This window comes from Leopardus geoffroyi, chromosome A3 (genome assembly GCF_018350155.1).
Source record: "Leopardus geoffroyi isolate Oge1 chromosome A3, O.geoffroyi_Oge1_pat1.0, whole genome shotgun sequence".
Taxonomy (NCBI): domain Eukaryota; kingdom Metazoa; phylum Chordata; class Mammalia; order Carnivora; family Felidae; genus Leopardus; species Leopardus geoffroyi.
This window is the reverse complement of record NC_059336.1, coordinates 119,417,183-119,444,954: the sequence shown is the minus strand read 5'-3', so window position 1 is coordinate 119,444,954 and position 27,772 is coordinate 119,417,183. Positions and strand designations below refer to the sequence as shown.

At 46.0% G+C, this 27,772-nt stretch overlaps 1 protein-coding gene across 5 annotated transcripts in view; it reads left to right on the top strand.

Moving 5' to 3' along the window:
- Window positions 1–27,772, top strand: part of DRC1 (dynein regulatory complex subunit 1) — a 46,488-nt gene that overhangs the window by 9,848 nt on the left and 8,868 nt on the right. For 2 of the 5 annotated variants that reach the window (XM_045447467.1, XM_045447466.1), the window contains exons 2-10: window positions 5,760–5,847; window positions 10,049–10,161; window positions 12,100–12,283; window positions 12,885–13,022; window positions 13,960–14,046; window positions 14,916–15,038; window positions 22,483–22,622; window positions 25,797–25,931; window positions 26,206–26,438. In XM_045447467.1, the coding sequence (XP_045303423.1) occupies window positions 5,760–5,847; window positions 10,049–10,161; window positions 12,100–12,283; window positions 12,885–13,022; window positions 13,960–14,046; window positions 14,916–15,038; window positions 22,483–22,622; window positions 25,797–25,931; window positions 26,206–26,438 (1,241 nt within the window). Of the gene's footprint in view, window positions 1–5,759; window positions 5,848–9,671; window positions 9,959–10,048; window positions 10,162–12,099; window positions 12,284–12,884; window positions 13,023–13,959; window positions 14,047–14,915; window positions 15,039–22,482; window positions 22,623–25,796; window positions 25,932–26,205; window positions 26,439–27,772 lie in introns of those variants that run through there. The other 3 variants (XM_045447468.1, XM_045447470.1, XM_045447469.1) reach the window with 3 other exon arrangements.

The window sequence follows — 27,772 nt, the reverse complement described above, 5'->3', positions numbered from 1 at the left end:
TGAGCTTTATTCAGAGGGCTGGCCACCTGGGGAGAGGGCAGACTCTAGTTCAAAAGCCACCTCAGGTTTCTGCCTGGCCCAAAGATTTTTAGAGTAACTTTAGTGCAGTGCATCAGTAAAAGGAGAACACAGTGGTCCCTAACCCTTCTTCATTGCAAGCAGACGCAATGGTGCCAGCTAGACGTTATCATGGCAGTCAGAGGTCAGAGGTGGTGCCTGGGGTGGAGGGGTGGGGGAAGGTTGTGTGAGAGGGTTTGGTCCAGAGTCTTTCTAGGAAACAATGCAATGCATAATCTTAAGATACACAAAGAAAGGTTTAATTAATCGATCTCTTAGGCTAAAGGAGCTTGCTAAAATGTAGACTACTAAGGTGGCTGGAGGGGCCAAGGCAGTGGCTTCAAGAGCACTGAGAACCAAGAGAAGGAGCCTCCAAGTTTCCAGAGTGGAAACAACTGTCCCACGCAAAGAAAGGATTAAGAAACGGCGACTTCAGGTTTTTGAAGTAGCAATGATTTCCAACCCAGCCAAACAATCAATGAAGTTCCAATTTTTTTACTCCTGAGAAGGGATTTGATTGGTCAGGAGGTGGGATATTCAAGAAGATGGCAGCTCCATTGAGACCACATGTATGGCAGCAGTGAGGAAGCAGTTTCCCGAAAGAGGGATTCCACTCAAACCCGAGGAGAGAGAAGCCTGGGACAACTCCTTTGGAATATGCTAGGTCAGCATCAAACAATAGAAATACAACATGAGGGGCGCCTGGGTGGCTCAGTTGGTTGAGCAACCGGCTCGCAGCTCAGGTCATGATCTCACGGTTCGTGAGTTCGAGCCCCGCATGGGGCTCTGTGCTGGTGGTGCAGAGCCTGCTTGGGATTTTCTCTCTCCCTTCTTTCTCACTCCTACCCCGCTTGTTCTCTCTCTCTAAATAAATAAATAAACTTTTAAAAAAAGGCATACAATATGAGCCACATATGTAAAATTAAAATTTTCTGCTGAACCAAGCTTATAAGTAAATTTCTCAAAACACAAAACAAAACAAAAAATTTTTCTAGTAGCCCCATTAAAGTGAACAAAAGAGGTGAAATTAAATTTTGTAATTTGTTTTATTTAATCTTCTATATAAAAATATTGTTTTAACATGTGATCAGTATAAATCATATTGAGATAGTTTGCTTTTTTTGTTTGTTTGTTTTTCATTCAAAGTCTCCAAAATCCATGTAGTTTGTATTTTATACTCACAGCATGTTTCGGTTTGGATCAGCCGGCTACCATATTGGACAGTGGCTACCATATTGGACAGTGCAGTGCTAGGAAAGTTAAAAATGATAAGTAAAAGGAAGCAATGGGATTCACGTTAAAACTAGGTAATAAGAGTTGGTAGCATAGTTATTTTTCTTTCTGGAGCACTGGTCTTTGCTTCAGGAAGTTGTTGGAAGGCTTTTTAAATAGAGTTGGTAATTAATTGGTGGTTTAAGCAGAAAGTCAAGAGAATGAGTGCATTTTGTCTGATAATGGGAAAACCATTAACCTGCAAGGTCTGAAGACCTGAGTAAAATGGAACAGTTAGTTTTCTTACTAATGGCAAAGAGTAGGTTCAATAAGAACAGGGAAGTGAATGAAATGACAAGAAAGAAAATGAGGTTTTGGTTCGATTTGGAGTTGGGGGGTGGTGTTAGCTCAACTCCAGATTTCAAAAATGATGTACACTATGTAGAGCTGTGCTGAACTTTGAACAAGGGAGTGGAAATGGAAGTCAGTATTACGGAAAATTTTAAGAGTCGCCTGGATGACTCAGTTGGTTGAGCATTTTTTAAATTCTTTTTATTTTATTTTATATGTATATAATTTATTGTCATATTGGTTTTCATACAATACCCAGTGCTCATCCCAACAGGTGCCCTCCTCAATGCCCATCACCCACTTTCCCCTCTACCCCACCCCCCATCAACCCTCAGTTTGTTCTCTGTATTTAAGAGTCTCTTATGGTTTGCCTCCTTCCCTCTCTATAACTTTTTTTCCCCCTGCCACTCCCCCATGGTCTTTTGCTAAGTTTCTCAGGATCCACATATGAGTGAAAACATATGGTATCTGTCTTTCTCTGCCTGACTTATTTCACTTAGCATAATACCCTCCAGGTTCCATCCACATTGCTGCAAATGGCATGGTTTCATTCTTTCTCATTGCCAAGTAGTATTCCACTGTATATATAAACCATATCTTCTTTATCCATTCATCAGTTGAAGTACATTTAGGCTTTTTCCATAATTTGGCTATTGTTGAAAGTGCTGCTATAAACATTGGGGTACAAGTGCCCCTATGCATCAGCACTCCTGTATCCCTTGGGTAAATTCCTAGCAGTGCTATTGCTGGGTCGTAGGGTTGATCTATTTTTAATCTTTTGAGGCACCTCCACACTGTTTTCCAGAGTGGCTGTACAAGTTTGCATTCCCAGCAGCAGTGCAAGAGGGTTCCCGTTTCTCCACATCCTCGCCAGCATCTATAGTCTCCCGATTTGTTCATTTTGGCCACTCTGACTGGCGTGAGGTGACATCTGAGTGTGGTTTTGATTTGTGTTTCCCTGATGAGTGACGTTGAGCATCTTTTCATGTGCCTGTTGGCCATCTGGATGTCTTCTTTAGAAAAGTGTCTATTCATGTCTTTTTCCCATTTCTTCACTGGATTGTTTGTTTTTCGGGTGTGGAGTTTGGTGAGTTCTTTATAGATTTTGGATACTAGCCCTTTATCTGATATGTCATTGAACATCTGACTCTTGATTTCAGCTCAGGTCATGTTGTGGCTCACGAGATCGAGCCTGGAGTTGGGCTCTGAGCTGAGTGTGAAGCCTGCTTGGGATTCTTTCTCTTCCTCAGTCCTACATCTCTTTCTTTTTCTCCCTCTTTCTCCTTCAAAATAAATAAATAAACATTTAAAAAAAAGAAAAGAAAAAAGGGGGTCTTGGGTGGCTCAGTCATTAAGTGTCTGACTCTTGATTTCAGGTCAGGTCATGATCTCCTGGTCTGTGGGTTCAAGTCCCATGTCCAGCTCTGTGCTGCCAGCTCAGAGCCTGGAGCCTGCTTCAGATTCTCTGCCTCCCTCTCTCTCTGCCCCTCCCCCACTTATGCGCGCGCTCTCTCTCTCTCTCTCTGTCCCTCTCTCCCTATCTCTCAAAAATAAACATTTAAAAAAATCAAGAAAAAATGAGACAAAGGGATCTGCTTATTTCATTGTGGATGAGATGCTAAGATGATGGTTTCATTTTTCTTTCTTTTTTTTTTTTTAGAGGATTTTTAAAAAGGTTGTTTATTTATTTTGAGAGAGAGAGAGAGAGAAAGAGAGAGAGAGAGAGAGAGCATGCACAAGTAGGGGAGGGGCAGGGAGAGAGGGAGAGAAGGAGAGAGAGAATCCCAGGCAAGCTCCACGCTGTCATGGCAGAACCTAATGCGGGGCTCGATCTCATGAACCCTGAGATCATGACCTGAGCCAAAATCAAGAGTCATGGACTTAACCATCTGATCCACCCAGGTGCCCCATCATTTGTCTTAAGGCAGTACTGGGAGTCCTGGTGGTCACTGTTCGCCAGAGGAGAGAGTGGACCTCCATGCTGTAATGGTGTGGTTGGTGGGGTCATGCCCCCATGCCTCCTCTAAAGAAGCCCATAATCTAGAACCTTGTTTTACCCCCTCTGCTTTGGTCTCATTTTCTGATTAACACACACGCACACACACGTACACACTGTTTGTAAAATTCAAGTAATACAAAAATATAGAAAATAGAAGTCCTCAGTAAAGTTCCCTTTCCTTAAATAACTACTGTCACCTTCCAAAAATATTCCCATGTGTACATAAGCCTACTTTAAAAAGAAAATTGATGTTATAGTTTACATATTGTTCTACAACTGGCTCTTTTTACTTAACTATTGTGGACATCTTTGCTTACTGCTAGATATCACATAGTACTCTTTATAGGCTACAAAATACTTTCTTCTATTGGCTCCTAAACTCTTAAACAGGCCGGTATTGATATGTGTGTAAGAATGTTTCCATATTCCTGCTAGTGTAGTCAGTGCTGTAATAATCATTCTGCACGTTTCTCTGAGTACTTGCACGGATTTCTTCGAGTTCTTTCTGTAGAGAATTCTTGATGGTTGGGTCAGAGGGGAGGCATATTTAAGTTTGCGATAAATCTTGCCAAGGCACCTTTTAGACACACTGTTACAGTTCACACCCTCAGCCGTGGAGTGATAACAATAGTTGGGCACCCACACCATAGCCCACACATGATGTTATTAATCACCTTTTAAATCTTTTCTCATCTGATGGGAATGCAAGCTGGTGCAGCCACTCTGGAAAACAGTATGGAGGTTCCTCAAAAAACTAAAAATAGAACTACCCTACGACCCAGCATTGCACTACTGGGCATTTATCCAAGGGATACAGGTGTGCTGTTTCAAAGGGACGCATGCACCCCAATGATTACAGCAGCACTATCAACAATAGCCAAAGTATGGAAAGAGCCCAAATGTCCATCGGTGGATGAATGGATAAAGAAGATGTGGATGGATGAATGGATAAAGAAGATATACAGACACACACACACACACACACACACACACACACACACACACACACACAATGGAATATTACTCGGCAATCAAAAAGAATGAAATCTCGGGGCGCCTGGGTGGCTCAGTCGGTTAAGCGTCCAACTTCGGCTCAGGTCATGATCTCACAGTCCGTGAGTTCGAGCCCTGCGTCGGGCTCTGTGCTGACAGCTCAGAGCCTGGAGCCCATTTCAGATTCTGTGTCTCCCTCTCTCTCTGCTCCTCCCCTGTTCATGCTCTGTCTCTCTCTGTCTCAAAAATAAATAAACGTTAAAAAAAAAAAAAGAATGAAATTTTGCCATTTGCAACTATGTGGATGGAACTGGAGGGTGTTATGCTAAGTGAAATTAGTCAGAGAAAGACAAAAATCCTATGACTTCACTCATAGGAGGACTTTAAGAGACAAAACAGATGAACATAAGGGAAGGGAAACAAAAATAATATAAAAACGGGGAGGGGGACAAAACAGAAGAGACTCATAATTATGGAGAACAGACGGAGGGTTGCTGGAGGGGTTGTGGGAGGGGGGATGGGCTAAATAGGTAAGGGACCCTAAGGAATCCACTCCTGAAATCATTGTTGCAGTATATGCTAACTAATTTGGATGTAAATTTTAAAAAATAAAAAATAAAATTAAAATAAATAAAAAAAATCTTTTCTCGTCTGATATGGAGAGAAATAATACCTCACAGGCTTTTCAATTTCATTTCTCTGGTTCTGCGTGAAGTTGAACATATTCCCAAATGTCTGTTTACTATATGTGTTTCTTCTGTAAAATCCTCGTCCACATCCTTTGCCGGTTTTTCTAATTGGTATTTTATCTTTTTTGTACTGATTTGAAGGAGCCCATACTACTTTCTAGGTGGCAAAATTTTGTTAAGTATCTTTTACCGGTTTATGCCTTGATTTTCAAGAAGAGTTTTAAATGTTAGGAAGTAAAGTCTTTCAATTTCCCTCCCCCCGCCTTTAGCCTTACTCTCAGATGGGTTCCCTCCTGTGTTTACTTCTCGTGTTTTTATAATTGCGTGTTTTAAAAATATTTAACTTTTTATCCACGTGGGATGTATTTTTGTATATGGCGTGACGTGCTGTGGAAACTCTAAATATAGAATCTGTGTACTAGAAATAACTTCAGTCTTTCCACTGTCTCCCATCGTAGGGAAGCGCTTGGAGAATATTTAGACGGAAAGAAAGAGAGTGAGGAAGATCAAAGCAAGAGCTACAAGCACAAAGAAGAAAGCAGACTGGTATGAGCTGGGTGGCAGATGGGTCCCATCAGCCTGGGACACTAGGGAGCTGGGTGTGATGTCACGGCTTTCGTACTTTGCTAGAAGAATCTCAATAGAGATCCCATGTTCCTGCCTGTAGGCGGAAGTGAATTTGAACCTTTCCCATTTTGAGAGCTCTCTAGGAGTGAGCTTTCATGTTATCTGATGGACTGTTCATAAGCTCAAGTCCAAATGTTCAGGCTGCCCATTCAGGGCCTACCGTTCCCATCCTAATTTCACGGTCTTCGGTCCCACTGGTACCTACCTTGGGCCTTGGCTCTGGCTTGGCCGATCCACTCGCTGACCTCCAGTGGGGCTCTGCGCTTCCGGTTGTGTGCCTCTGATCATCCAGAACGCTAAGCCCCTCCCCTCCTCTCTTCCCCCCTCTCCTCTACCTTTCTGTTCTCATCTCCTCTCATCAGGATGCCTTCCCGTATTTCAAGACCATCTCAAGTCCCAGCTTGATACACGTCCAATACTTCTTTGTGCCACGCCTTTAATTTTAGACCATGTTCTCCCTTCTGTGACTTTAAATGTGCGTGCCTGCAGTGTCCCCAGTGTGTACGCTCTGTATGCCTGTGGAGTAGTACAGAGCTCGGACTCCACATCAAAAGAAATTTATTGATGGCTCTCCCACGGCAATGCCAGGGCTCCTGGGACACTTAATAAAGGACTTGGAACAAGAGGTGCAGGAAGAATAAACAACAGTTGCAAACAGCAAGCAGAACTGGCAAAGTGCTGCCTTTAATTAATTGCTAAATGAGTATCAGAGGCAGTGGGACTGTAGGAATTGGGGTAAGGAGGAGGGCTCCCCAAGGGGGGGCTGATTGGGAAAGGTTATATGGAGAAAGTGGGATGTAAGCTGCGTCTTGGGAAAAAAAAGTGGGACTGATAAAAACAGAGAGGAGAGAGATGATTCCTGGCAGAAATCGAAGTGCACTTGGAGAAAAAAAATATTCAACTTACTGCAGGTCATTACAGAGCATAGAGATACACGGAGAGCACTGCACGGTATGGTGTTAAGGATAAGATACTTTACGGCCGTGGAAAGAAGACCGCAGTGCTGTGTGCTTTTGTTCCAGATCTGGTGCTTCCTGTGAAATAGAGTCACGCCATGTGTTTTTACTGATGTTACTTCATTAAAGGGTCGAGGATCTCTGGGCATTGCTGGTTAGGATAAAAAGGATATTGTATTAATCTGGAATGTACTGTTATAGTTTCTACTGATATGATCTTGAAACTACCGATACGTGGTTCATCCTGAGCACTCTTTGAGCGTAAACCAGAAGAGATAATATTGTTTTCATTAGTAGTTTCTCCAGCTCCCTTTCACTTGGGACTTAAGTCATGTAACGTGTTGGCATAAAAAAGAAATGTATAAAAACCAAATGCTCCCTTCCTCAATATCCAGATATTAATCACCAGTTTTGCCCTAAGACTTGGACAGGAAGGGCCCCTGTCGTTGGCTTTGCACCTTATCAATCATTTTTAACCGTGATTCTTTTGTTTCCTGTTTAATCTTGGTCTGCTCCAATTTTGTAAAGATGTCTTTCCAAGTTTTCTCTTAGCAGCTTTATTGTTCTACCATTTACATTTTGGTCCATAATCTATCTAGAATTGATTTTTTTTTTAATGTTTATTTTTGAGACAGAGAGAGACAGAGCATGAACGGGGGAGGGTCAGAGAGAGAGGGAGACACAGAATCGGAAACAGGCTCCAGGCTCTGAGCTGTCAGCCCGGAGCCTGATGCGGGGCTCGAACTCACAGACCGTGAGATCATGACCTGAGCCGAAGTCGAACGCTTAACCGACTGAGCCACCCAGGCGCCCCTAGAATTGATTTTTGTATGTGGTGTAAAGATCAGGCTCAAAGTTCACTGCTTTGTTTATGGATTTTTAATGGACCCAGCACCATTTATTGAAAAGATCATCCTAAAAAAAAAAAAAAAAAAAAAAAAAGAAGAAGAAGAAAAAGAATGTATCATCCTTTCCCCACTGCATCATTTTCCCCATCTTTTTTGTGAATCAGGCGATCACATATGTGGGTTTGTTTCTAGATTCTGTATTCTGTTCTATTGGCCTATTTGTCCGACTTTATTACAATTCCACATGATTTTAACTACTGTAGCCTTATGACAGATCTTGACATCTGGTAAGGTAGGCCCTCCAGCTTTGTGGTTCTTCAAGATTGTTTTGGCTAGTCTTGAACCTCTGGATTTCCATATATACTTTACAAATCAGCTTGTCAATTGCCACCAAAAAACCTGCTGGGATTTTAATTGAGGTCAGATGGGATCTATAGATCAATTTGGGAAAGAATTGATATCGACAATGAGATTTGTGATCCATGAGTATAAAATAGCCCTCCACTTATTTAGGTATTCTTCAATTTTGCTCAACAATGTTTCACACACTGTGTTGAGGCTGTAACTCTTTACTGCTGGTATATAAAAGTACAATTGTTTTTTTTTTAATTTTTTTAATGTTTATTTATTTTTGAGAGAGACAGAGTGACAGAGCGTGAGTGGGGGAAGGGCAGAGAAAGAGAGAGACACAGAATCTGAAGCAGGCTCCAGGCTCTGAGCTGTCAGCACAGAGCCTGACGTGGGGCTCAAACTCACAAACTGCGAGATCATGACCTGAGCTGAATGCTTAACCTTAAGACTGAGCTACCCAGGCGCCCCAATAAAAGTACAGTTGGTTTTTATATAGTGACCTGATGTTCAGTTAACCCTGTCAAATTCACTTGTTAATTCTAAGAGTTTACCTGTGGTTTCTTTTGTTTGTGTGTTTATTTTTTACATATAGAATCGTATCATCTGAAAATGACAGTTTTAGCTTTTCCTAGGTCTGTTGATCTGTTGGTGACTGTAGCATTTTCAGTTTTACTTTGAGTCTGAGATACTCGATGCAGAAATTTCTCATGTTTGCATCGTCTGAGCAGACAACAGAGAATCGCTCAAAACTACAGGAAAGCCTTTACTTCCGTAGGCATGGAAAACCATTTGGTACCAGTGATAAAACTGCAGCCATTTAAAAAAAAAGTCTGGAATACCCCGGATATCTAGGTGAAGGCTCCATTCTGTATTCAATAAAAGTGCATTTCCAGATGTCTTTAGAAGGATGAGATGAGATAGAACCTCTGATCGTCTCAATGACTCCTTCGTGCGGTGATGTTTATTGGTTCTCGTTCAGAAACGATTTGAGAGCTGGAGAATTTGTGAGTTCCAAAACGGACTTGGAAAAACCCAGGCATAGCCTAAGGATACCTGAACTTTTTGTTGAAAGCGCGTGGTCACCCAAAGGCCAGGAGTAAAGACACGGAGTGTGGAATTCAAAGAGGGAGTTAAGGGGTGGGGGGTCCGAATTGCAAACTTCCTGAGCCATTATTGGCGACAGCGGGGCGGCCAGCAGCAGCGGTTCTCTCCTGTTTCAGAGACTCTCAGAAGATCCCACGTAACATGAGCTGAAACCTCGAAGCTCATTCCCTTGGCTTACTTAATAGTTCGGAGCATAAGTACACTGTCCAGGGCTGATATGGGGGCTCCTGGATACTGGGGCCCTCATCTCCTGCCTGTCCTTAGGTGGCTTTCATCTGCCCATTGCGTCGTACTCGAGCGCTACACGCCAGCTCGGGAGAAGGGGGGACGGGGCAGCAGAGGGTACGCCTTCTCCCTTCAATGCATGATTCAGAAGCGGCACACATCACTCGGGCTCATGTCCTGTTGATCGGACTGTATTCTAGCTGCAGAGGAGGTTGGGAAGTGTATCCACTTGGGGAGGCCAAATGTCCAGCTAACGTCGGGGGATGTCGGAGGATGACTGCCATTTTCTGCTTCACCCCTCCCGCTGAATTCTCAGAAAGACCCCTGGCCGTGTCACTCACTTTGGAGGCGTACCGGGGGGGCGAGTGCTGAGATGCTCCCGGAGGACCCGCCGGCGTGCAGGTTGGCTGGTCCACACTCTAACGAGAATACACAGCGGTGCCTCCGGAGTCACGTGTGCTGTGAAATCGTCAGCCCTGACACCACACCCCAGACGTCCTGAGGGAAATGGATTGCCAAATAGACGCTACTCTTAAGGGTCTTAAGGTAGCTTTTGATCCCTGTGTGGCTGCATAGAACGGCTACAGACAGTTGTGCAAAGTGTTTCCAATTCCGTAAATTCTTACCTGTTTTCAGAAACTGGCGAAGCTGCTGCTCTGTGGCACTGAGCTGGTGACAAATATCCAGGTGGCCGCGGATATCCGGGAGATCCACAGGAGAGTGGAAGAAGGGGAGATAAGGCGTCAGAGGTGAGGACCCCCCACCCCGTGCTCTGCAGCCTGGGGACATGAGGGCATCTCCTCTGTGGCTCCCCGAATTCTCCCCAGTTATGGGAAAGCGGCTGTGTCGAACAGTCTAGTAGAATCCTTTTACGGCCCCTTCGGAATCCCTTCCGTTCCTCCTTCCTTGCTTTCCTCCCTTCTTCCTCCTTTCTCCACCGGACCGTTGTGGCTCATGTCCACGAGTACATACACAGTATGATCTTAACAAGATTTTTAGTTGTCCGGCATAAGGAATTCTGTCAGCAACTTGACTAGCTTTACCAGTATACAGCTGGTGACTTTATTCTTGCACCTTCCCTCTGCCTCTCTTGGGCTGTGGCCGGAACTGACTTGGTTGATTCCCAGCCCTGCCAAAGAGTTAGGCTTTGATCTGTAACCCCTGAGGAAAAACTGAAGGTCTTTTTTAAAAATATAATTCTTTTAATGTTTATTTACTTTTGAGAGATAGAGAGACAGACTGCGAGTGGGGGGAGGGGCAGAGAGAGAGGGAGACACAGAGTCCGAAGCAGGCTCCAGGCTCCGAGCCAACAGCACAGAGCCCGATGCAGGGCTCGAACTCACGAACCGCGAGATCATGACCTGAGCTGAAGTCAGACGCTTAACTGACTGAGCCACCCAGGCGCCCCAGAAAAACTGAAGGTCTTAGGTGGCAGAGTTACAGGATCAGTGTGGGTTTTTTGAAAGATGCCTTTGAAAAGGCTCTTTTTCATTTTCTGAGGAAAAAAGTCAAGTGCAATGTAACATGTTCTCTGTGCTCTAGCTCAGAGGGAAGGAGAAAGGGGAGCACGAAATGGTTCAGTGGTGATTCCTGTCCCTCAGGGGTTTGAACTGTTGTTTGGAGGCAGTCTCATAGGCTCACAGTGTGGGTAAGGTAGACTCTGCATCTGTCCTAGCGCCTGTGCTCAGGGGGGGTCTCATCTCTCAGCCTTCATGCCTTCTTCTTTCGGTCTGGTCCCATCCTCAGAATACTCCATCACAGAGTCTCTTTGGAATTTCTGGAAAGGCCATCCCTATTCTCCATTGCTAATTGTGGAGTTTCCCTGTTTGTGAGTCCCGCTATTCATTTCTTAGTAATTTGGGAGAGGAGGGGCACCGGGGTGACTCAGTCAGTTAAGTGTCGGACTTCGGCTCAGGTCATGATCTCACGGTTTGCGAGTTCAGGCTCTGTGCTGACGGCTCAGAGCCTGGAGCCTGCTTTGGATTCTGTGTCTGCCTCTCTCTCTGCCCCGCCCCGCTTGCACTCTGTCTCTCTCTCTCTCTCTCTCTCTCTGTCTCTCAAAAATAAACATTAAAAAATTTTTTTTAAAGTTGGGAGAGGAATGGCCAGACACTTGAGGTCATGTTGATAATCAAAAATAGTAATGTGGGGACTGTCGTGTTGAGCACTTGTGCTGAGCATCACCTCACTTAATGCCACAGCAGCCGTGTGAAAGTGGATTTTTTTCATCCTCTCCATTTCACAGGTGAGAAAAACGCAGCTTGCAGAGGTTAAGTGACTTGTCTAAAGTTGAGAGTCACTCAGTAGCAAAGTCAGGCCTTGAACACAAGCTGTACGACTCCAGAGATCAAGTGTGTGTGTCACAGAGGGATGTGGCAAAGTGACTCTTGATCTGCGTGTGTGTGTGTGTGTGTGTGTGCGTGTGTGCATGCGCGCGTGTAAGTAGGTATAGCTTTAAGGTTGATCTGTTTTTGTAATGTGCTGCTTTGTTTATTTGATCTCTTACTGATAGTCCAGCGTTAAACTTAGAGAAGATTACTGACAGCCTGGTTTGATTGCGGGTGAGGGTCTCTGGAGGCAGTGCTTGGTACCTGGATCTCGTATTACAGACTCTCGAGAACCCGCCTGCCCTAGCCGGAGGTAGGGCCACAGCTGGGCTGGCGTGGCGAGCATGTTTGTATTTGCAGACTTGAAAAGCTGGAGAACGAAGTCAAGACCAGCCAGGACAAATTTGAGGAAATCACCATGAAGTGGGAGGAGGGCAAACGGAAGAGAATTCCCCAGGACCTGTGGGACGTGCTCAACACCCAGCAGGTGCACTGCGCTGGGCTGATAGAAGACAAGAACAAGCTTATCAGCGAGTTACAGCAGGCAAGGGTCCGGGGCCCCTCGCCCCCAGCCGCGTGGGCTCTGATGGGGGGAATTGACTGCCTTATTGGTTTGCTCTTCCCGAATGGAAAAATGTGGAGGTCTTACTTCATTACTCAGATTTTCGCACAGCTCGGGCAACAAACTCACCCAGAGGGAAAAGCTTTTTAGCAATTTGAGAATCACTGGTGACCTTTGAAAGATGTACGTTCACAGCGAATGCTCTTTCAGGTTTCGTCTTCACAGTTAAGGAATGGAGCTTAGTCTGCAGGAGCTGTGCTCCCGTGCTGGAACCTGGGTGTTAATGGCTCAGCTGGGATGCCTTAGCTCTCTGGGAGCTTACAGGGAGATTTGCAGCAAGTGGTCACGGATGGTTTGATCCCGTGCTGCTCATTCGGGCTTTGCCCCGCGCTGAGGCCACTCTGCTCCATCTGCCTGTGCCTTCTCCCAGGCGTCCTCAGATTCTTCTGAAGCCGCTTTTGCTTTGTACAGTCGCGATTCCTAGTGTTCTCGAATATTGACGAGCGAGGTCCAGGTGGAGCGTGCTTGGCACCTCTTGCTTTTGTCTCACTTTGTGACCAACCTTTGACGTGCTCTTTTCTAGGAGTTAAAAACAAAAGATGACCAGTATGTGAAGGATTTGAAGAAGCAGTCAGATGACATCTGCCTGCTCCTGGAGAGGATGGAAGAACAAGTGAAGAATGTGATGAAAACCTTCCGTCAGGAGCTCAATTCCATTGAGGTAACAGGGTGTGAAAGAACTGCCTTCTGGGAGGAGAGCTGGGTCTGTCCGGGATGTCCGGGACATCTGGGAGGGGCCCGGTTGTCTTGTCCTCTGCTTTCTGCCCCTTAACTTATTTACCCATTCATTCACTCGTCCAACAAATATTCTTCACGTGGCTACTATGCCAGGCACTGTACCAGAGGCTGGGGATACAGCCACGAACAAAACAAAGTCCTCGAGGGAATCTGTGTTCTAGTAGAAGACAGCTAGACCACAAACAGATAAACCGCTAAATATATCCTTGGACAGGTGGAGATTAGTGCTTTGAAAGAAAATAAAACCATGTAAGGGTAAGAAGAGTGGAGGAGGGGGGTATGTGAGCTGTTTGCTGTATTTATGGCAGCCAGGGCTGGGGCATGGGAAAGCGGGGGGTCACACAGGTTCAGAAATCAATACTGGGAATTTGAATGAAATGTTAAGGATTGAGATTGAGACCGGCCTTCCAAAATGGAAGGGAGCCAAGAGGGTGGAGACTTCTCTCCTTGGATTATTATAGACCCATTTCTGCATTCCCAGGCCTACCCCTTGTGAGCAGCATGCTCCTTTGTTTTCGTGGGAACCCCAGCCATAGCAATGCAGCAGCCCTGGGCATGACTGAGTTGTATGCCAGGCTTTGCCCTGTGACTGCCACCAAGGGCACACGGCCCTTCCTCCAGCTCCTTCCTCAGAGACCGACTGAGCCACAGGACAGGTGGTACATTTCCTCCCAAAATTTGTGTGAAGCCCAGACTCGATAACACTAATTAACACGCAACTCCTTCCATAGCCATTTGGTTCCGTGAGACTTGGCAAGTCTGCATTTGGCTCTGACTGTGCCATTACTTATGAGTTGTTTAATGCTGTGGGACCTGCCGAATCAAAACAGACACCAGGCCCTCTTCCTTCTTGGTCATAGAAAGCATTTGAGGCGGAACGACGAGAACTGCTGACCAGTAATAAGAAGAAATGGGAGCGGGCCCTGCAGGCTCACAACGCCAAAGAGGTAAAGGGGCGGCGGGTAGGGGAGGGGCTGGCGGATGCGTCAAGGGCGACCCATGGAGCTGGGACAATTTCTACTGGGACTGAATTTGCTAGCCTTTCTGTGTCTTGGGGAGGATTGCCATGGCAGACACTTACCACTGCCCTTCATGGTTAATCAGTGTGGCCCTGCGGATGGTGGCTGCTTCTGGTGGTGACATTTGTCTCTGGTGATGGTGAATACCGTGGTCCTGTGGCTCTCTTCTTTTCAACCTGGGCATCTACTCCAGCCATGGATATTTGTGGCCCAGCAAGATGTTTTAAGATGTTTAAAAGGGTGTGGGGTTATCACTTTACTTGGGAGGCACAAAAACAAAGAAATAGCTTGACCCGGACCCAGTGGGTCCTTTTTGAGAAATACAAACGTCTGACCGCAGTGTCTGTGTCTGATTTCTATTTTTTTTTTAAAAATTTTAATGTTTGTTTATTTTTGAGAGAGAGAGAGAGAGAGGGGGGGGCAGAGAGAGACACACACACACACTGTGAAACAGGCTGCAAGCTCCGAGCTATCAGCACAGAGTCCGACCTGGGGCTCAAATTCACAAATTGCAAGATCATGACCGGAGCCAAAGTTGGACACTTACCCGACTGAGCCACCCAGGCACCCCCGTGTCTGATTTCTTAAGGAACATTCCTCTTGGAGTTTCTCAAGTAAGGAAGCTCCAGATTAAGTGAAACAATACAAAGTCTTGCGGGCACAGGAGCTTCTGAGGGCCGACCAGCTCTCTCTAGGGCCACGACACTTTGAGACCCTTCCCTGTGTCATGCTTGTCAGGCCCCCTGAGTCGGGGCAGGGACAGGGCTGACTTTTCCCTTGTCTTCCTGTGCCTTCAGCTGGAGTATCTTCTGAGCCGCATCAAGAAGGTAGAGGACTATGAGAAGCAGCTGAACAAGCAGCGGGTGTGGGACTGCGAAGAGTACAACACAATCAAGATCAAGTTGGAGCAGGACGTGCAGGTCTGACTTGTTGCTCGGCGTCTGGGTGGCAGAGCAGACGGAGCGCCTGTGCGTTTTATCCTTGGTGATTGCCCCGCGTGTTCTAGAGTTAATCTGTTCAACAGATAGGTATTCGTTATCTGCTCTCTTTCAAGTGATGCTCTCTGAAGGAGCTCATGGGCAGAATGTATGTGGAGGAATTCTTTCCTTAATGAACCATGGAGAGCTGCCAGGAGGCAACACTGGCAACCGTGACCTGAGGAATCGCTGAGAGGATTGTGCATTTTAGCCGAGCAAAGGGAAGGTATCCCCAGGGCAAGTTTATCCCCAGTCACCATCTACTGAGCCATCATCTGCTTAAGGCACAGTCTCCAGTCCTCAACTAACATGCAGGAGAGGAATCACAGTGTTTTATATGCCAGGAAATAGACTCAGGACAAGGCTGCTTACTTAGTAAATGGTGGGTCCTGGAATCAAACCCAGCTCTGTCTGGCTCAGTAACCGATAATGTTCCTAATATTCCAAACAGCCCCCGGCTGATGGGTGGACATCTCAGTAGGGCAGATTTCGACTTGCCATCAGAAAGAACTTTCTAGGGGCATCTGGCTGGCTCAGTCAGTTAAACTTCCGACTTTGGCTCAGGTCATGATCTCACAGCTTGTGAGTTCGAGGCCCACGTCGGGCTCTGTGCTGACAGCTCAGGAGCCTGGAGCCTGCTTCCGATTCTGTGTCTCCCTCTCTCTCTCTGCCCCTCCCCCACTTTCACTCTGTCTCTCTTTTCCAAAAATAAATAAATATTAAAAAAAAATAAATAGTGAAAAAAAAGAGCTTTCTAATAGACCTATCCCCCATACAGAAAGGGTCATCCCACAAAACAAGGCTTCTTTTCTCTCATAAAGTATTTAAAGGCCACATGAATGTGTCTGTCTTCAATGCTGAGGAAGGATTCTTGTAGCTGGAAGGAGGTTAGATTTTCTGGTTTCTAAAGTTCTTTCTAAGCCTAGGATTCCGTGCTTCAAAGTTAGTTAAAAAAAGCTCATCTCTAATTACATTTAGGTGTGATGTAATTACCTCCTGATATTTAAGCATGGTCTATTCAGTTGAATTTCTGTCTTGACAAATGTGTTAGACTAAAGCTTTTCCACATGGCCTTTGGTAGAATTTCAGGTCTTACTACTCTTGTGGCTTTATCTAACAGGGTTGAATCAACACCCCACCAGACTACAAATATTCTTACCAGCCTTGAGAATTTTTCCCGGGCCTTTCTCATATCAATGTCATGAAAATGAGAGTCACTGACAAAGAACAGTGGAGGTCTGTGAGGGCAGCGCCGTTTATGTGGGCTGTATACATTACACGTTTAATAAAAATGGCTATTGTTCTGCTTTCTTAAGTTATTTTGGTTCTATGATAATTTATGTGACAACACTTCGTGTCCCTGGCCTCAAGCAGTGAAATAATGGAAACTCATGTTCTTTTATTTGTTGCTTTGTTTTTCCTTTTGTGTTAAGAGCGTGTAACACAAGATCTACTGTCTTAGCAAATTTTTAAATGTACAATAACAGCATTGTTACTCATAGACTTTCTGTTGTACCGTTAGAGATCCCCAGAACTTATTCATCTCGTCCCGTAACTGAAACTTTGTGCCCTTTGACCAACACCTCCCTGTTTCCTCACCCCCAGCCCCTGGCAGCCCCTGGTAGCAGAAATTCCACCCTATGCGTCTACGAGTCTGGCTGTTTTAGATCCCACATACAAGTGAGGCCATGCAGTATTGGTCTTTCTGTGTCTGGCTTATTTCACTTAGCGTAATGTCCTCCACATCCATCCATGTTGCAAAATGGAAGAATTTCCTTTTTTTTTTTTTTAAGGCTGAATAATATTTCACTGTGTGCATATACCACATTTTCTTTTCCTGTTAGCCCCTCGGTGGACAGTTAGGTTGTTTCTTTATCTTGACTATTGTGAACGGTGTTGCAATGAACATGGCAGTGCAGATACCTCTTCAAGATCCCGATTTCAATTCCTTTGAATCTATAGCCAGAAAGGGGGTTACTGGATCAAATGGTAGTTCTGTTTTTTTTTTTTAATCTCTTGAGGAACTTGTATATTGTTTCCATAGGGGCTGCAACAGTTTACATTCCTACCAACAGCGCGCAGGGTTGTCTCCTCCGTATCCTTGCCAGCACTTGTTGTCTCTGACAATAGCTATCCTAAGAGGTGTGAGGTGATATATCACTGTGGTTTTGATTTGCATTTCCCTTTCTATAAACTTATTGGTCATTTGTATGTCTTTTTTGGGAGAAATGTCTATTCAAGTCCTTTGCCTAGTTTTTAAAAATTTTATTTATTTATTTGGAGAGAGAGAGTGTGTGCATGCGAGTGGGGGATGGAGAGGAAGGGAGAGAGAGAGAGAGAGAGAGAGAGAGAGAGAGGGAATCCCAAGCAGGCTCCGCACTGTCAGTACAGAGCACGATGAGGGGCTCAAACTCGCGAATCATGAGATCATGACCTGAAACCAGGAGTTGGACGCTCAACAAACTGAGCCACCCAGGCGCCCCACCTTTGCCTATTTTCTAATTGGTTAATTTATTATTATTATTTTTGCTACTCAGTTGTAGGAGTGCAACCTCATGTTGTTAATCTAATCTTCAAAGGCTTGAACAAAGCCAAAAAATCCTGGAACGTGGGGAGATTTTGGGGTGGGGAGTGATGTAAGACTAGGGAGATGAGGGACAGAGAGGCAGAGTCTGGGGGACCAGATCTCCTGGCTCACCCTGTCTGGTTGGACGCCCCCCGTGGAGTGTGGGTGTGCAGGAGGCGGGCAGGTGGAGATAATCAGAGTGGGGAAGTGTGTGCAGTTCGTGTGCACAACAGTTCTTTCCTGTGTTAGAACGGAAGCCAGGAGTACACTGTACCCTCCTACCCTTTAACCAGGAACAGATAGTCAAATTGGGGATCACCATATTGCAATACGTGGGATATTTTAGTAGATCAAACTTTATCCTCGTGCCTCTTAGGTATACTTTCACTAGCCAGGAAAGTCAGATAGCAGCGATTTTTGTCAAGAAGATACAACTTGCAGCTCACGTGAGATTCACCCTTCCTAAGTCATTCGTGGCACTGGCTCCGTTCTAAAATACAGAAGTAAAAGCTTGCAAACCGCAAAAGTACGAAGGATCCAACGCGCATAGATTTGGTTTGATGGGTAAAGTACAAGAAGTAAGAAAGAGAATGTATACTTCTCGAGCGCTTCCTGCCAGCAAGGTTGCATTATTAACAAACAGAGAGAAGCCTATAGACATGATGCCCTCGAGAAGGATTTTAGCACACTGCCCCCCCCCCCCCCCCATATAAGACTACTGGAAACACTTGGTTCTTGATGCAGGAAGCAAATGTTTTTATTTTAGATCCTATATGTGCTCTTAAGGTTGGAAAGTGGTTTAGTTCAACTTCAGGGACTGTTAACGTTAACTGTTACGTAAAGATCGTAATCTTTGTACGTTATTCACAAAAACCAAACACAATGGGTCACCATCCGTCTTGATAACATAAAGTACAACTTGGCAAAAATACCTTTGGGTAATTGAAGAATAAGTCCAGACGGCAAACACAATCAATTACAATTTTAAAGGTATAAAACTATCTTCGGTGTGTGGCCACCAAGGATGGCTTTACGGTGAGACTCAAACCTGAGATAGTTAACGACAGAGTCCCTGGGAGCAAAATTATCTTGAGCGGAAGGTGTTGAAAACAAGTAGTGGGTGATGTAATTCATAGAACATCCTGCCGTGGTTGCTGTTCTGTGAGACTACAAGCCTGTTAGTTCTGAAAGTTCGTTGACTGCACTGCCAATCACTCCCAAGTGGCATCATGACTGTGGGGCCAGCAGAGGTCTTGGACCAGAGCTGGGGGGACGGAGGGGCTGATCTGTGATCCGGTCGAGATCTCATAGTGCATGTTGCATTGCTAGTCCTTTTAGGCACCGGTCTCCTGGGGACATAGTCTAGCGAAGAGCAGGAGTTGATGTGTTCCACAAGGGAAAGCTAATAAATATTTAACCACTGGCTCAGGCAGAGACATGCAAATTAACACAGTCAGGTGACAGAGCTTCTTTGTGTGTTGTTTTGCCTATAAGATCGGATCAGAAGTGAGTTCTTTCAGGCCACGACGGAAAAGACGTGGCCTGATTACTTCAGTTCAGAGTTTTGAACTCTGAACTGCGTTCGGCTACGTGAGGTACTGGTGGTAGTTTCATAAAACGAACAAAGAAAGTGAGCCGGTGCTTTTCTTTTTTGTCCTTTCAAGATGTATTATGTAGGAAAACTACAGAGTCCATTTTCATGGTGTTATCTAACAATCTGCCTGCAAGAGTGGAATTTACACGAATGTTCACGTGATGGAGCTTGTATTTGTAACTCGCGTGCTCTCACTTTGCTACAAACACAAAAACTGTTCCATGGCCAGATCCCTTTGGGAAATGTGTGATAGTGACAGGGGCTTATTGCAAAGCTGCAAGAAAAAAAGAGGTCCCTGGACGTCACCAGAGGAAACACCAGGGTCTCTCTCACCCTGGGTCTCAGGGTCCCTGACGCGTCAGTCAAGACCGAACAGCCACTCATTGTCATTCCAAGTCAGAGCAGCTCTGGAGACCTTCCTTCTCTGTGGGTGTTCGTGCCTTCCCAGATTGTCTCCACCCAACAAGAAGCTTTTCTATTGGACTTTGTCCTGAGCCAACTCACAGGTCAGTGGCCTCCCGGTGTTCAGGGCTGACCACATTTAAAGCAGTGGCACTGTTTTCATTTGGAGCACGGGGGCATAAATCATTGCGAGTTTGCAGGAAGAGGTGCTGAGATTCCCTTTCCCTTGAACACACGCAGGCCCATCCCTAGAAGGGGACAAGGCCGAGAGTGATTCAGCCTGGGACCACCCAGGACAATCACACTCGAAATGAGGCAGTTTCTGAACTGTCGGCATATTTGCCACTTCGGGAAATTGTTCGAGTCCACGCCCTACCTGAGGGCTGAGGGCCTGTGCTTGGAGCTTCACGGCCGGCCCCTCACCGTGCTCCGTGCCCACGGCGTGTGTGAAAGCGGGCGCTTGCACGCACGGCCAGTGGGAGTGGAAACTGTAGACCGCTTTTTGGAAAGCAATTTGTTGACAGCCTTTGACCTAGTAATTTTACCTCTGAGAATCTACCTTAAGAAAATAAACGAAATACCCCAAAAGTTTTGAATAGAATTGGTCCCAGCATTATTTTGATAATATCAAGAATTATCAAAACAATGCAAATGTACAACAGTAGGGAAATGGTAAAATAGTATGGCAGATGATAAATATTGCAAGTATTTTATATATGATAAATCGTATATATATAGTATATAAAATATTATAGTATATAAAAATATACTATAGTATATAAAAATATTACGCACCATTAAAATAACATCGCCAAAACTAACATGGAAAATTCTCGTTATAATATTAAGGGAGAAAAATAGCATATAAAATTGTAGCTATGGTTTCATCTCAGCTATGTAAAGAACACTGGAAAGAAACATGTTGATATGTTAACAGAAGATGCCTCTTTGAGATGGAATTTGGGTAATTTTTCTTCCCCTTCTGTGTCTTCTTCTTTCTCCTTTACTGTACTTTCCACATTTTCTACAACGAGCAAATATTACTTTCACAAGCAGGAAAACTTTTGATACAGAAAAGCGTATAATTAGAAGAAAGTAACCAAAAAGTTGACTAAGCCAGTATGGAAATTGAGAGGTACAGTTAGTTATAATCCCGGCGACCTGTATGTTCATTGGCCACCTGTGATAGGTATCGCAGCCTTCTGTTCTGAAAAGACATCCAAATGCCTGCCCCATAACAGAGATTTAGAACTCCCTGGGATAGGTAGATATTTGGATACTCTGGACTAATTCTCTCGTTTACAACAGGGGATCAGTGTCAGTGCTTTTGTTCTCTGCATCACCTCCTAGCCAGTTACTTTCCTTGAGGATGACCCAGGGGTCTAGGGGGAGCTGCCTGGAACCACTCCTATGTGTTTTTTAAAACGTTACTTATTTAGAGAGGCAGGGAGGGCAAGCAGGGAAGGAGCAAAGAGAGAGGGAGAGAGAGAGTCCCAAGCAGGCTTCGCGCTCAGTGCAAAGCCCGACATGGGGGTCCATCCCATCTCACAACCGTGAGATCATGACCTGAGCCAAAATCACGAGTCAGATGCTTAACTGACTGAACCACCCAGGCGCTCCAATCACTTGCTATGTTGATTCCTTGGCAAGGCTCTGTAGCCCTGTGGAGGCAGATGAGGGAGAAGGAGGCTTGAAAGAGCGCCACATGTCACATGTCCCTGCTTTGCCAAGATCTGATTATGCTTAATTGCACCCTCTGTTCCTGCATTTCCACTTGGAGAGGCAGGACCGAGCTTGCCTGGTTTTGCCCTGCCTGTAGCCTTGCCCTGCTCTCAGCAGTTTTTGTTCGTTTGGTTCTGTTTTTTTTTTTAACCAACTGTCAAAGTAATCTTTCTATACTGCCCGGACTGGTCACTGCCCTTTCCTGCTTGAGATCTTTCGTGGCCCTCCATGGTTCTCAGGATAAAGCTTTAAGTCCTCACTTGATAGGGCCCTGCTGCTCTGTCAGCCTCTTTTCTGACCGTTCCCAGCCTCGTACCTCACACCCTACCTTGCTCGTGATTTCCCCAAAGCACCTCACTCCCCTTGCGTCTCTGGAGTAAGTGTCCCTTGGAGTAGCCACCTGAGTCACTCCGGCTCGTTTTCTGGGTCTCGGTTAGACACGCTCATGCCAACTGTTCAGGGATGCCTGCCTGGCCTTCGAGGCCACAGAGAGTCGCATGCCGCCCTGCGCCTACCCCACCTCTTACTTCTTGTCCCCACCGCTTGTTAATATCTCCTAGCGAGGGCTAGACTGTGCCTTTTCCACCAGCGTTTCCTCAGCAGCACCTGGAGAAGTGTCGACGTTTATCAGGCACTGAAATATTTGCTGAATGAATGAACATAGCTAACAGAAATCCAGAAAGAAGGAATGGTTGTGTCTGTCCTCCTTTAAAATGAACACCATTTGCTAAACACTAACACGGCCAATGGAAGGTCCGAGTGGGACGTTGCAAGAGTCTGTGGCGATATTGTATGGTGTTTTCAGTGGGGCGCCGTGTATCTCCAGAGGGTCTGGTGCAGAGCAGCGGAGGGGGCCACACTTGAAGGGTCTGTCCCCTCTCTTAGGCTTTAGGGACATAGGCTTGAGCTCGCAGCTGAATGATGTATTTTTTTTCTGGCTGGCCTTTCATTTGCCTCTACTGACAGATTTTCTAAGAAATCAGGTGGAGACACCTGTGCCTCTGTGTCGTCTGACGTGACTCCAGAATCAAGTGTCAGGGACCCCCGGGCACGGCAAATGATACCAGGGCCAGTCCGAATTATTATTGTTTTTTAACCTTTAGATTCTTGAGCAACAGCTTCAGCAGATGAAAGCAACCTACCAGCTAAACCAAGAGAAGTTGGAGTACAACTTCCAAGTGCTGAAGAAGAGAGACGAAGAGAGTGTGGTGATCAAATCCCAGCAGAAGAGGAAGATCAGTCGGTGAGCTAGCCCGCAGACCATCGACCCTTCCATGCTGAAAACGGGGTTGGGGATGAAGCCTTCCCTTCCGGAGGAGCGGAAGCTGTTAAAAACTTAGCTAGTTCTTCATTAAAAGAGTTCTTTTTGCAAAAGGTGATACTTTCAGCGGCCTCCCCCCCGACCCTCCGGAAAGAATGTGCAGCAAGTCTGTCTCTGATCCCCCATTTTGTGTGGTCCCTCTTTCCCACCTCTGTAATCGTTATTCATTTCTTTTGTTTCTTCCAGAATTTCTTGAACCACATACCAGCACAAATCCTCTCACCACCCCCCCTCTGTTTTTAAGCCAAATGATAGCCTTCTGTACACGCTGTTTTATATCCCGAAGGTGTTTCCATACCGGTTCGTAAAGAGTTTTCACGTTATTTCTTAGGTTGCCTAACCTCCACTTGCGCATACTGTGACTTAGTGTCCCCGTGGGTGGACGTTTAGATTGCTTCTAATCCTTCGCTATCGCAAATGATACCGACGTAGGTGCTCGTGTCGCTGTCTCACGTTGCATACGCGCAGAGCTGTCTGTAGGATACATTCTCAACTTGTTATTACAGAAGTGGTACATGTGCATTTTAGAGAGTTAGGAAGTACCCCAAGTGAAAGGAAGATAAAAACGTAAAAAACACCATATTCCTACCACCAGGGATTGTGGAGTGTGTATCTTTCTGTATCTCTCCTCTCCCTCGCCCTCTCTCGCCCTCTCTCCATCCATCTGTGATGGCCACACATCTGTACAGTCAGTGAGAAGGAGTTCCCTGGGAAGGATTCCAGAAGAAGTGAAACAGGGCAGGGGGGAGGGATGCGAATTGGGAAAAAGGAGTTAAGCCTCTGGGGTTGGCGGTGCGAGAGCCAGGAATGAAGGTCTGAAGGCAAGGAAGCAGGAGGCAGGAAGAGCCTGCATCCTGGGAGAGGGGAGGTTGGTAGGACGGGAGGTGGGCCGAGGTACACGAGGCAAACCTTGGTTTTGATCCGCAGGGCAGGAGGACGAGGGGCATCATCCCCACCCTCCCTTCCCTGGTTCTGTCCTCTGACTTTGAGCTGGAGTCTCCCTTATCAGCAGACCCTGCTGCTGCCCGGTCAGGCCTCATCCGATTGTCGTTGGGACCGAATCTCCGAATTTTTCTGCTTTGGCTTTTATGACTCTAAAATACCTACTCCTCTTTCTCAGCGGATTCCTAATTGGCTTCCTTTGGTGGTTCTGTGTTTTCTTGCCTGATAGGATATTCCAGAAAGCATCTCCCCCCTTTTGCTTTCTGGTTGTATCCCATCCACCCTCCACACTAGTCTCATGGCTTTGAGTGGGACTTCTTTCTCGATGACTCCAGCTCATCTCCCCAGTCCCGACCCCACCTCCTCGCTTTGTCCGGGACTTCCAGGAGACATTGCAGCTTGGACAGTTGCTGTCAAGGCCAGTGGACAAGTTTTGAAACCAAATTTGCCTACCTTCCCGGCTTCCCCCTCCTCCACCCCTGACCCTTCCATCTCTAGCTGCCAGCCAGTCACTAAGGACGGTGTGTGATGTTTCCTTGAGCTCCTTCCCCCTTGCGGCCACCTGTTCCTGTCTGTCCCCTGTCCTGCCCAGACCTGCAGCATGCACCTGGAGTTATGTTTTGGTTTTATTAGCTTCTGTGGTTAGATGACACATAGGCGCTCCTTTACCGGGTGACATTGGGAAAAAGACTTTGGGATGGCCACCTAAAAACATTTTTTTTTGACACCTATATGTGGATCGTCTCCTAGAATGCCGTAGTTCAGAAAATGAACGAGATATTGCTTTTTAAAAAAATTTTTTTTAATGTTTATTTATTTTTGAGAGACAGAGCCCAAGCAGGGGAGGGGCAGGGAGAGAGGGAGACACAGAATTTGAAGAAGGCTCCAGGATCTGAGCTGTCAGCACGGAGCCCGACACGGGGCTCGACATGGGGCTCGAACCCACAAACCTCGAGATCATGATGAGCCGAGGTCGGAGGCTCAACCAACTGAGCGACCCAGGCGCCCCTACATGCTGCTTTTTATCAGAGTCCAAGTTAAGTTGTTTTTGCATTTTGTTAAGGATAAAAACACGAAGGATGGGTGTTTGTGTGTTTAGGGAGCTTATGATTCTTTCAGAATGGTGCTTAAGAGAGAAAACCTTATTTTTAGAATTTTTAAACTGAAAACATGTAGGCCTTCAGACTCTCTATGCCCGTGTAAATGGGACGCTGACATAAGACACCTGTGCACTGGTCTAAAGTCTGAAGTATGGTCCTGGGTCTAAAAGCCATGCCTGCCACGCATATTTCATGAGACGAGTCTCCACGCACAGAGCTCCCAGAGCAGTGAGATGTGGACCCGTGGCATGCCCGGACTCCCAGTGCCCTTGACCAGGCTATCACTGTCTCTCTCCGTGCTGGAATCTTCGACCACTGCCCTTGCCTCCAGGCCGGGATAAGTTCCCTGCCTCACCTCTGGGCTCCCCTGGCATCCTGTGTAAACCACCCCCACGGTGCTTTCACTCCACTGCGACGAGTGTTTGTTTTTCTTTGTTTCTGGCTGAACCGATAGTGCCTTTTGTCCAAACATATGCCTTGTATTCATCTTTTGGATTCAAACAGATCCTTGGCGTGCGAGAGACCTTTCAAGTGAATGAATGAATGAATGAATGAATGAATGAGTTATTGGGCTTGTGACCTGTGTCAGCTTTTTGGGGATGGAGAACTCATATATCATAGACTTGTGCCGTGAGGTTTTAATTTTTTTCTTTCTAGTTTTCTTGTTTCAGAAGCGAAATGAACATCCAAATCATGGCAGTGAAATAGTTGAGATACGCTTCTTAAATACTGTGAGGTTGAGGATGTGGACACACTCCCAGATGGCGTGTTGTGAAGGATTCAGTCACACTTCTGAGCAGGAGACTGCCCCTCAGTGGGTCTGGGCTTCTGGACTGTTCTAAATGAGTTTAGTTCTGGACAATCCCCTCACCTCCTGCTGCCTTCCTTTCTTTGATCGCAATCAGGGCAGCTGGGTTTTGGAACCAATGGGAGGATCTTCGGCGCTTGCGCTAACCTGACCCTGGGTTCTGTAGAACCGTGTGAAGCAGCTGAGGGGAACGTACGTCACGGCTTCTGTTCAGCTACAGATGAACTTCTCTCCCCTTCCTCCCAGCCTGCATGATATACTTAACAACCTGAGATCAAAATACACCAGGCAGATCAGACAGTTTGAGGAGGAGAACCAGTCACTAACCTCCGACTACATACGCCTTGTGACGCAGTTCAAGGAGCTACAGAAAGCCATGAGGTATCTTGGGGACCTGGCTCCCACGGCACGTGCCCTAGAACAGAGGTGGGCCCAGGCACTAAGAGTCTTAGCGGGCTGTCTTCTCCGCCCCCTGTACTGGCTTGTCACCCGCCTTCTCTTGAGACTTGTGGGGATGGCCTCCAGGCTATCATGGGTGAGGCCCGGCGGCCCCGGGCCCGGGTTGCACCCCGGCGCTGCCCCAGCTCTTGCCCTACTGCTAACGGAGGGCACCCTGGCCAGGCCCCGGGGTCCGCTGAGCAACTCTCCTTCACAGGCATTTTGCTCTTCTTGATGACAAGCGGTTTCGAGAGATTTGGCTGATGAATGAAGAAGAGGCAAAGGATCTGATAAGCAAAGCCTTTGATGTGGACAGGATCATCCACACCCAGCATCTGGGGCTCCCCTGGACCGCACCTGATTTCTGGTTCCTGAGGAATGTGGGACCTATATCTCAGCAGCAGCAGAGGTCTGCTACACAGATATTAGAGGAAGTGCTGATTCAAACAGGTGTCTGGAATGGAGTCCTGGAGCTGGGGGGCCCGTGAAACTGTAGGGTCAACACATTCATCTCACAGACAAGCCAACTGAAGGCCAGAGAAGGGGGGGAAGAGGTCTCATAGCTGGGAGGTTCAGAGTCTCTAATTTAACCTATAGCTTTACCCTCTTCCCTCCATTATAATCTGGTAGTTCTATCTAGAAGCTTGATCAGGTTCAGGGTCAGTGTGGTTTTGCTAAGTACACTGTGGCATGCTCCCATTGGGATAAACTAACATCAGGGTGTCTCTTTGCGAGGCTAGCAACCATTGGGAGTCCTTGTCTGAGATCCATTAGTGGCCTTAGGGGTTGCAAAACGGTGACACTCTAAATTCTATCAGATGTCTTCATTTATTAGCTGGAATACTTCTGAAAAGAGACTCTTCTCCTCATCAGCTGTTTGCTACCCCGAGGTACAGTTCATACAGGAAAAGCAGAATAGATGCTTGTCCTTTCTCTATTTAGTAGCTTTCAGAATAAATGGGTTGGGTCTCTAGCATCTTCCAAGAGTGACCAATGGCATTTTCTAAAGCGAGTATCATTACGAACAGATTGGATTTAAACACATCTGATGTGTTTTGGTTTATTGCACTTGGTTTCCCTTACTGGTGCCCAAATTGTCCCATTTTCAGCCAGTGGGAGTCTCTTCGTGTTGGCTTGCGGGTCCCTCTGGCACACCCAGGTGCCCCACAGATGGCTGTCTCTTGAAGTCACTTCGAATAGTTTCTATTTGGTTAGGTCACCATCTGAATACATATTTAGGTCCTTTTGTTTTGTTTTCCCTTTGATAATTAGGGATTGCTTTTTACAACTTAATTTTGTTTTATAGTTCTGTAGAATACTGACATGTTTCCAAAGTCAAATGTACAGAACAAGGTATACTCAAAGAAGCTTTATCCCCTCTCTTCTATTTTATCCCTCTCCTATAGGTAGTTATCTAAAAACGTATGGTTTCTCTTTCCATTGCTTTTTAAAACAAATATGTATATGTACGTATGTATGTATGCATATATATTTGTTTATATTTATGTAGACCCACTTTAAAAAAATTTTTTTAACGTTTATTTATTTTTGAGAGACAGAGTGTGAGTGGGGGAGGGGCAGGAGAGAGGATGACAGAATCCGAAGCAGGCTCCAGTCTCCGAGCTGTCAGCACAGAGCCCAACGCGGGACTTGAACCCACGAACCATGAGATTCATGGCCTGAGCTGAAGTCGGACGCTCCACCGACTGAGCCACCCAGGCGCCCCATGTAGACCCACTTTTTAAATGACGCTTTTCGGGGCGCCTGGGTGGTGCAGTCGGTTA